At 41.2% G+C, this 8,254-nt stretch overlaps 1 protein-coding gene across 3 annotated transcripts in view; it reads left to right on the top strand.

Moving 5' to 3' along the window:
- Slc6a4 (solute carrier family 6 member 4) overlaps nucleotides 1–7,042 on the top strand; it is a 44,594-nt gene extending 37,552 nt beyond the window's left edge. For all 3 annotated transcript variants that reach the window (XM_042692572.1, XM_042692582.1, XM_042692591.1), the window contains exons 13-14: nucleotides 2,457–2,624; nucleotides 6,446–7,042. In XM_042692572.1, the coding sequence (XP_042548506.1) occupies nucleotides 2,457–2,624; nucleotides 6,446–6,520 (243 nt within the window). In that variant the 3' untranslated portion in view covers nucleotides 6,521–7,042. The remainder of the gene's footprint in view (nucleotides 1–2,456; nucleotides 2,625–6,445) is intronic.
- Nucleotides 7,043–8,254: the final 1,212 nt, after the last annotated feature.

The raw sequence follows: 8,254 nt of genomic DNA on the forward strand, positions 1-8,254 counted from the left end.
TTGCCTGGCTACCATTGCCAGAAGCCAAAGTCCTGACATAAACAGGTTATTATTTCATATTAAAAGCAGTGCTTCTTGATAATCTACTTAAACTCTTTCATTTGTTTTTCAAAGGAAGAAGGGAGCTGGATTAATTCCTTGAGGGTAGAAGCATGTTTGTTTACTTTTGCAGTCCTTACACTGAGAGAATGGTGTCCAGGGCACAGAGTGGGATGAGACAAGTAAGGCACTCACTCAGGAAAAAAAAAGCTTAGGGACAGCGCCCAGGCCCTGAGTTCAAACCCCAGGACTGGCACAAAAAAAAGTGCCAAAAAACTGTGTGTATGTGTGGTACTGAGGGTTAAACTCAGAGCCTTGAGTTTGCACAATAGACCCCATAACCACTTGATCCACACCTTTTTTTTTTTTTTGTCTTGGCTATCTTCAAAGCAGAGTCTTGCTTTGTGCCAGGCCAGCCTAAGCTGCCATTCTCCCATTGGTGCTTCCCTGTGTGTGCCTGTTATCTCAGTGAGAGTATATATAGCCATATAGCCATACTGTTTTCCCTGTTGCTGGAATAACAGGCTTTATGCTCCTGGGCTCAGCCATTAGTGAGATGGAGTCTTAAGAACTTACATGTCTGCACGAGTTTCAAACTATGATCCCCAAATCTCCACTTCTTAAAAAAGTAAAAGATTCTTGATGAACAGTATTTTACCAAATACAGGAACTGACCCTGTACAGGGCCAGTTGTCTCTTGTCTCCCAGTAATCTAGCCCTGTCAGATCCATCTCTTATCGATTGTACTTAGGTATTACCTTAGTTTCTGAAATTTTGACTTCTCTTACATATTGTTTCTGAGGTTTCATTTACCTGCCTCTCCTACATTCTAGTCCCGTGGTTTTGGGCATTTTCATTTCTAATAGTGCATTGTCCAAGAGCCCCTTTACCTAGCAGGACCCATATATGGATTTGGGTATCGGGACATTGCTCATAATTCCCATGATGTTTGCTTTACTCCCCTCCACATTTATATAACAGATCCCTTGCTCTGGGCTTTTTAAGGCTGCTTTAGGTAAACAATGTGTAACTTGCTAAAAATATTCTTTTTCACTGAAGCCAAGTTACAAAAACAGAAAATATTGTGTATGAGCAAGGAGAGGCTGGGCTATGTGAGTGGATGAAGGGGGTTTCTGAAGTTTGATCCCTCCTTGAGGAAATTGGATTTTGCACACTTGACATCAAGAGGAACTAAGTTCTGGTGAGGCTGGCTCCTAACCACACTCTATTGTTCTTTGTTCCCACACTACCTTCCTTAGTAGATGAGACTGGGCAGGAGAACAGCTGACTATTGACCCAACTCCTGTTTCCAAGGCCTCCTTCCAGACTTAGTAGGATAACTCTGCTCAGAATATGAATGTGTATTGAACCATTTCCCATTTTATTACCTGCAGACAAAGAAAAAAAAGATATAAATAGATGTTTAACCACACAGTTAATTTACATTACTGTCTTTTTTTATGCCCATGAAATAATAAAATTAAATCAATAATGACTTTAGCACAGTGGTAACTAGGCAAAAAGCTGATATTTACAATCTCTGGAAACCAAACTGAAACTCACAAATTGGGTGTTGAGAACACATTGTAAAATTTTTCTTCATCAAAAATTTCACATGAAAAGTCTATCAAGCTGCTTTTTTTTTCCTTCCATAATTCCTTTCATGTGGACAGACAGAAGGTCCTTGCTCAGATGCTTCTTTGTAGGCCATCCTTGTTGAAATCCCAGGCTAAGGTGCTAAGTGTAGAAAGTAAAGAGGGGAAGAGACATTCTCAGGAGCTTGAGTCCTCCTGGGATTTGAAGAACCTTATTATCACTCTTGGATATAAAGCACCTTCCATCTGACCAAAGCCAGTCACAATTGAGAAATGCAGAAATATGAAAACAACAGAGATATGAAAACAACAGAGTTGGGGCTGAGAAGATGGCTCAGTGGTAGAGTGCTTGCCTTGCATGCATGAGGCCCTGGGTTCAATTCCTCAGTACCACATAAGCAGAAAAAGCTGGAAATAGCACTGTGGCTCATGGTAGAGTGCTAGCCTTGAGCTGAAGAACTCAGGGACAACACCCAGGCCCAGAGTTCAGGCCTCACGACTGACAAAAAAAAAAAAAAGAATACAACAGAGTTCATTCCTTTGCTGACCATCCCCCAATGGATACCAGTCTCTCCTTGCCAGAGGTAATGCTAAAGAGGGTGCTGCCATTTCCCTGATTTTAGCTCTAACCTCCTTGCTATAAGCCCTGAGGTATGAGATCAACAGGAAAACCAAGAAAAGCACCTTGGTATAGATGTTGATAATTCTGAATCATCTAGGAGGTATGCCAATAGTATCTCAGCTTTCGCAGATGTTATTTATGGTATGTATCTGCATGGATGTAGTGAAGATTTTTAATGTTTCTTGGAATTTCTGTCTTAGTTCATCATTTGCAGTTTTTTGATGAGCCCACCTCAGCTACGACTTTTCCAATATAATTATCCTCACTGGAGTGTCATCCTGGGTTACTGCATAGGAACCTCATCTGTCATCTGTGTCCCCATATACATAACATACCGGCTAATCACCACTCCAGGGACAGTTAAGGAGGTAGGTGCTAGTTAGTCGCTATAGTGTAAGAGTATGTATGGGTATGTGTGTGTGTGTGTTCATGCTGGTAAGTATTTTGGGCACAGACAATTCTTTTATGTCCTATTCAAAAGATTAACATACATGAAACTCACCAGAAGACTCTCAAACTTACACATTTTTGTTCACCTATACAACTAGTGCAGCCATCATTTAAAGCATTTCCCCAGCCATCATCTAAAGCATCTCCCAAATTCAGCGACAAAAGAATGAGCTGATCTGTTAGGTTTGCTGAGGCATTCAGTTTGGGCTGTGTAGCTTTGCAAACTTAGCAGACAGCCACTTTGCTGACTGCAACAAATATTATTTTGAAAACCATCACAAAATAAAGATGTTACATATAACTTAGTTTTAGTTCAAGACATTGGAATAAATCTTTTGCCAGGATAAAAAGATCATTTCTGTAATGAATGTTTTTTATAAATAATTTAATAATAGGACCTTAAAATTTGTATAAAAGTGCATCCTTTCCAAAGAATCTTCCTGTAGATTATCTTATTTGTTATTAAAATACCTTGTGAGGCACATGGGGACCTGAGGCTGGGAATAATCCTGTTCAAAATGCCCTTATTCAGTGACTTGTCTGAGAAAACACATTACAGAACTTGCTGTCCCAGTGTTCTTTTCACAAGAGTAGTTTCCTTCTAATCTTCATGTCTAGAGTTTGCCATACAGAAATTGGTGCAAAAGGTCAGGGATAGAATAGTAGTCATTTTCCATTCCATGCTGCCAGAGTTAGTGGCTCAGCCACTAGATTCACAGCAGTATTATCCTTCACATTAACAGAGTAAAAAAGGTTCATGTGGCTTGTCTAGTTGTGAAATCCGTAGTGGGGTATTTTTGTAGGAGAGGAGCTCAGAAGGTACTCTATAATGCCTGAAAATCCTGGTGATCTAGTCTGTGGGGTATAATAAGCAAAACTCAGACATGAGATAATTACATTAATATTACTCATTTTGTGAAATATAAGAACAATGGTATTCATTTCTTTTTCCAAATAGTTGAAAAGAGTTAATAGTGAAAGAATTAACTCTCACTAATTTCTAACATGACCTTGTTCTTTACAAAGAGCACTGGGCCTTGGTGTTGCTTGTAATTCACTCTCAAACCCAGAGTTACTAAATTCCTTCTTTCAAGTTGTACTTTATGGCAGCTGAGATGGTCCAGGGTCCAGGGTCTGAGGTGGGACTCTAATTAGGTTAATTATGACACTATTCTTTAGTCAGCTTTTGCAAATTCCTCCAGTTGGTAACAAGGGACTGTTATCCAAAGGTATTTTAAATAACAGAGCTGCAAGATTTTGGCAGTAGAGATAAGAGGGTGGGACCATGCTCACCATTGGCCACCAGATGGGGAGCAGTGGGTTACCAGAAATGATTTTGCCTGTCAACGAGGACTAAAGGTAGGCCACAGTCAGCCTTGGTGAGTCACTCTCCACTTCTAGGCCTTGGTCTCCTCATATTTAAAATGTGTTCACTGGACTGCCAGATCTCTTAAAGACTGTTGTAAAAGTGGTAGTAGAATATCAACAGCTCATACTGCAGGGGGGAAAAGGGTTGGAAAATGCTTTTAATGATTTGGCATGCTCTGGTAGTAGATGAACATTACAGTCTAATGTAAATTTAGTACTCAGGTATCCTTATCAGGAACACAAAATGAGATTGCAGAATTTTGTGAATTTCATTAACTTTGGAAATAGAACCTATTGAATTCCATAGAATTCAATTTTTTGTCAGTCGTGGGGCTTGAACTCTGGGCTTGGGCGCTGTCACTGTGCTCTTCAGCTCAAGGCAAGCGCTCTACTGCTTGAGCCACAGTGGCACTTCTGGTTTTCTAGTGGTTAATTGGAGATAAGAGTCTTATGGACTTTCCTGCCTGGGCTGGCTTTGAATCGCGATCCTCAGATCTCAGCCTCCTGAGTAGCAAGGATTACAGGCATGTGCCACTGGTGCCCGGCAGACCCTATTTTTTAAGGAATAAATTCCCAGAAAAAATAAAATAGACATAAAGACTTGAAGTGTACTATGTAATGTTTTCAATCCAGAATATAAAGTACAGTAGCTCCAGATGCCAGTGGCTAAAGCCTATAACAATCAGGAGGCTGAGATCTGAGGATCTCGGTTCAAAGCCAGCTTGGGAAGAAGAGTCCCCATGAAATCTCCAATAAACTAGTAAAAAAAAAAAAGCTGGAAGTGGCACTGTGGCTCAAGTGGTAGGGTGCTAGCCTTGAGCACAAAGAGACTCAGGGATGGCACCCAGGCCCCGAGTTCAAACCCCAGTACTAGCAAAAAGAAAAAAGAAAAAGGATTTTAGTAAGAGTTTTTCTTTTCTTTTCTTTTTAAATTTTTTTGTGTGTGTGTCTGTCATGGGGCTTGAACTCTGGGCCTGGGTGCTGTCCCTCAGCTCTTCAGCTCAAGGCTAGCATTCTACCACTTGAGCCACAGCTCCATTTTTTTCTGCTTATGTGGTGCTGAGGAATCAAACCCAGGGCCTCATGCATGCAAGGCAAGCACTCTACCACTGAGCCACCTTTCCAGCCCTAGTAAGGGTTTTTCTGTTTTGTTTTTTTTTTTGGTCGGTCATGGGGCTTGAACTCTGGGCTTGGGCGCTGTCCCTGTGCTCTTCAGCTCAAGGCGAGCACTCTACCGCTTGAGCCACAGCACCACTTCCGGTTTTCTAATGGTTTATTGGAGATAAGAGTGTCACAGACTTTCCTGCCCGGGTTTTGAATCATGATCCTCAGATCTCAGCCTCCTGAGTAGCTAGGATTACAGGAGTGAGCCACCGGCGCCCGGTTTAGTAAGGGTTTTTCTAAGCCTCTGCGGAACTGCTATTTTTCCTCCTCCAAATCCATGAGCTGCTTCATACTACTCTGCCAATAAAAATTCTCAACTGCAGGCTGAGAAGGTAGCTCAGTGGTAGAGTGCTTGCCTCCCATGCATGAGGCCCTGGGTTCGATTCCTCAGTACCACATAAGCAGAAAAAGCCAAAGTGGTGCTGTGGTTCAAGTGGTAGAGCACTAGCCTTGAGCTGAAGAGCTGAGGGACAGCACCCAGGCCCAGAGTTCAGGCCCACGACTGACCAAAAAAAAAAAAAAAAAATCTCAACTGCTTCTCTGTGATAGTATTACATCAGTGTGAGACTGCTTCAGAAATGGTGATTTAAATGGTTGCATCTTTCTTCAAACTTCCTGCAGTCTTCATAGGAGGATTCATTGCATTAGTAATATCCTGGTCATTGTAATGGCACTGGGTCCTGTAGCTGTAGTTTGCATCAGGGCACTAGGAATCAGACTGAGAGAGGTGGGGCACAAAATCCAGTATCTACTCTGTTTTCTAAGCCCTGTGTGACCATGAGGAACCTACTTACTTTATCTAGAAAAAAAAATGCTCTTTCTCAAACAGCAAAGACATGCTATAGGGCAGCAGAGGTTCTACTGAAGGCTAATTTCCTTCCATTAGTATCATATGGTATTTTTACTCATCTTGTAATTAAATGCCATTGGGAACAACCTGAAACCCAGCTACTCAGGAGGCAGAGGTAGGAAGATCATGGTCTGAGGTTGGTCCAAGCTAAAGTGTAAGACCCTATCTAAAATAAAAACTATAAGCAAAAAGACTAGAAGCATGGTTCAAGTGGTACAGCACATTCCTAGCAAGTTTGAGGTCCTAAGTTAAATCCCCAGAACCACAAAAAGTAATTAAAATAATATTTAAGCTTTAACATAATGTGGAAATATTTTTGTAGTTAATATTGGTAACATTGCATTTTCTTCCCAACAGCGCATTATTAAAAGTATTACTCCAGAAACACCAACAGAAATTCCCTGTGGGGACATCCGATTGAATGCTGTGTAACACACAGCAGTCCAGCTCTGAAGAGTACAGTCTTCTCCTCCCTAAATGAACAAGTTTCCAGCAAAGCCTGATGATAAAAGGACATTCTTCAAAGAGACACAGTCCTAGAAGACTATGGTGCCCAGATTTTTGTGGCTTTCAGCCACTTCTTCCATGAAATCTGCTGGACATACTCCTATATTGGACTGTGACCCAGCTGAACTGGCCTGGATATGTGAGGAGGTGGGGAAGGAGGTGATGAAAACTACCTACTCATCAGTTAAGATTAGTTTAGAATACTTAGTGACAGTCTCCTGTATCATTTTTTAGTATGATCATTGTTACCTACCACCCATTTGCTTCACTATCTACAGAAAAATGAAAACAAAACAAAACAGGGATGTTGTCTTGCTAGCCATATATTTTCTGAGTAGCATAGAATACTATAGCTGGAATCTATTAGAACCTTCTAACCCATGTGCTGCTGTGGAATCAGGAAAGATGTAAAAAGCTAAACTGAAAAAATAATGTGTATGTGTGAGCTTTTGTGTATGTGTGTTCTTATTTCAATCCCACTACTTTGGGCCTATTACAAACGATGAATTTCCTCTATTTTTTCTTACATTAATGAGTTCTATCTACTCAAATGTGCATGTGTGTTATCTGGAGAGGACAATTAACCACAGCATACTATATTCTACCTTTTCCTTTGCCAGTGGCACTACTTCAACCCACACAGCTTCCTTTTTCCCTCTCCCTTCCCCTAAACATCAGGATAAGATTCCACAGGCAAATCTGGCTTGGCTGTGAACTCCTTTCAAGATGGATTGTGAACATCTGAAACTTCAGTGTTTTGCTGGATGTCTGGTTTAAGCTCTACCTCAAATGAGTTTAACTGTTTAGGTTAATATATTTTGTGCAGAGGGTAAATCCAGTTTTCACTTAGCACTGAAGTGTACAGATCCAGTAGATAGCCAAAACCAAGAGTCTCAATTGGAATGCCTTGAGTTAGCTTTAAATGACCTTCCCTCCATTTTGCCTTTTCCTGGTGGTCATGATTTTCAAGACTGAACATAAGTAAGGCTATTGAGAATGGTCCATTAAATGAGTGACCATTCATTGCATGTAAAGCCCTTAGGAATTCAGATAAGGAAATCTGGCCTTTGCTGGCTTGTAACTATGATGCTTAGGTAAGAGAAGCAAATTTTACCTTGTAGTGTGAGACTTGTCAAACTCTTAAAGAGAATAAACTCAAAGACAAAAGGTCTTAATCTGAGGCTGGGAAGGTGGTTCAGTGGTAGAGTGCTTGCCTTGCATGCCTGAGGCCCTGGGTTCGATTCCTCAGCACCACATAAGCAAAAAGAAAAAAGCTGGAAGTGGCGCTGTGGCTCATGGTAGAGCGCTAGCCTTGAGCTGAAGAGCTGAGGGACAGCGCCCAGGCCCAGAGTTCAGGCCCCATGACCGGACCCCCCCCCCCCCCCAAAAAAAAAGATCTAAATCATCTGGCACCGTATCACTTTATCTTTGTTCTTTCCTTCCTGTGGCTTTGCTTAGTAAGCTAAAAAGAGAAGCTGTATCAATGGCAGTATATAAACATAGAACTATCTTGATAAACATTCATATACTATATTCTTTCAAGATTCTTTCCCCCCACCCTAGCACTGGGGTTTTGAGTTCATGGCTTCATACTTGCTAGGAAAGCAGTCTACCATTTGAGCCACCAAGTCCCAGTCCTTTCTCTTTTAGTTTCTCAGA

The sequence above is a fragment of the Dipodomys spectabilis genome, unplaced genomic scaffold, assembly GCF_019054845.1.
Source record: "Dipodomys spectabilis isolate Male_0828 unplaced genomic scaffold, ASM1905484v1 ptg000004l, whole genome shotgun sequence".
Lineage (NCBI taxonomy): Eukaryota > Metazoa > Chordata > Mammalia > Rodentia > Heteromyidae > Dipodomys > Dipodomys spectabilis.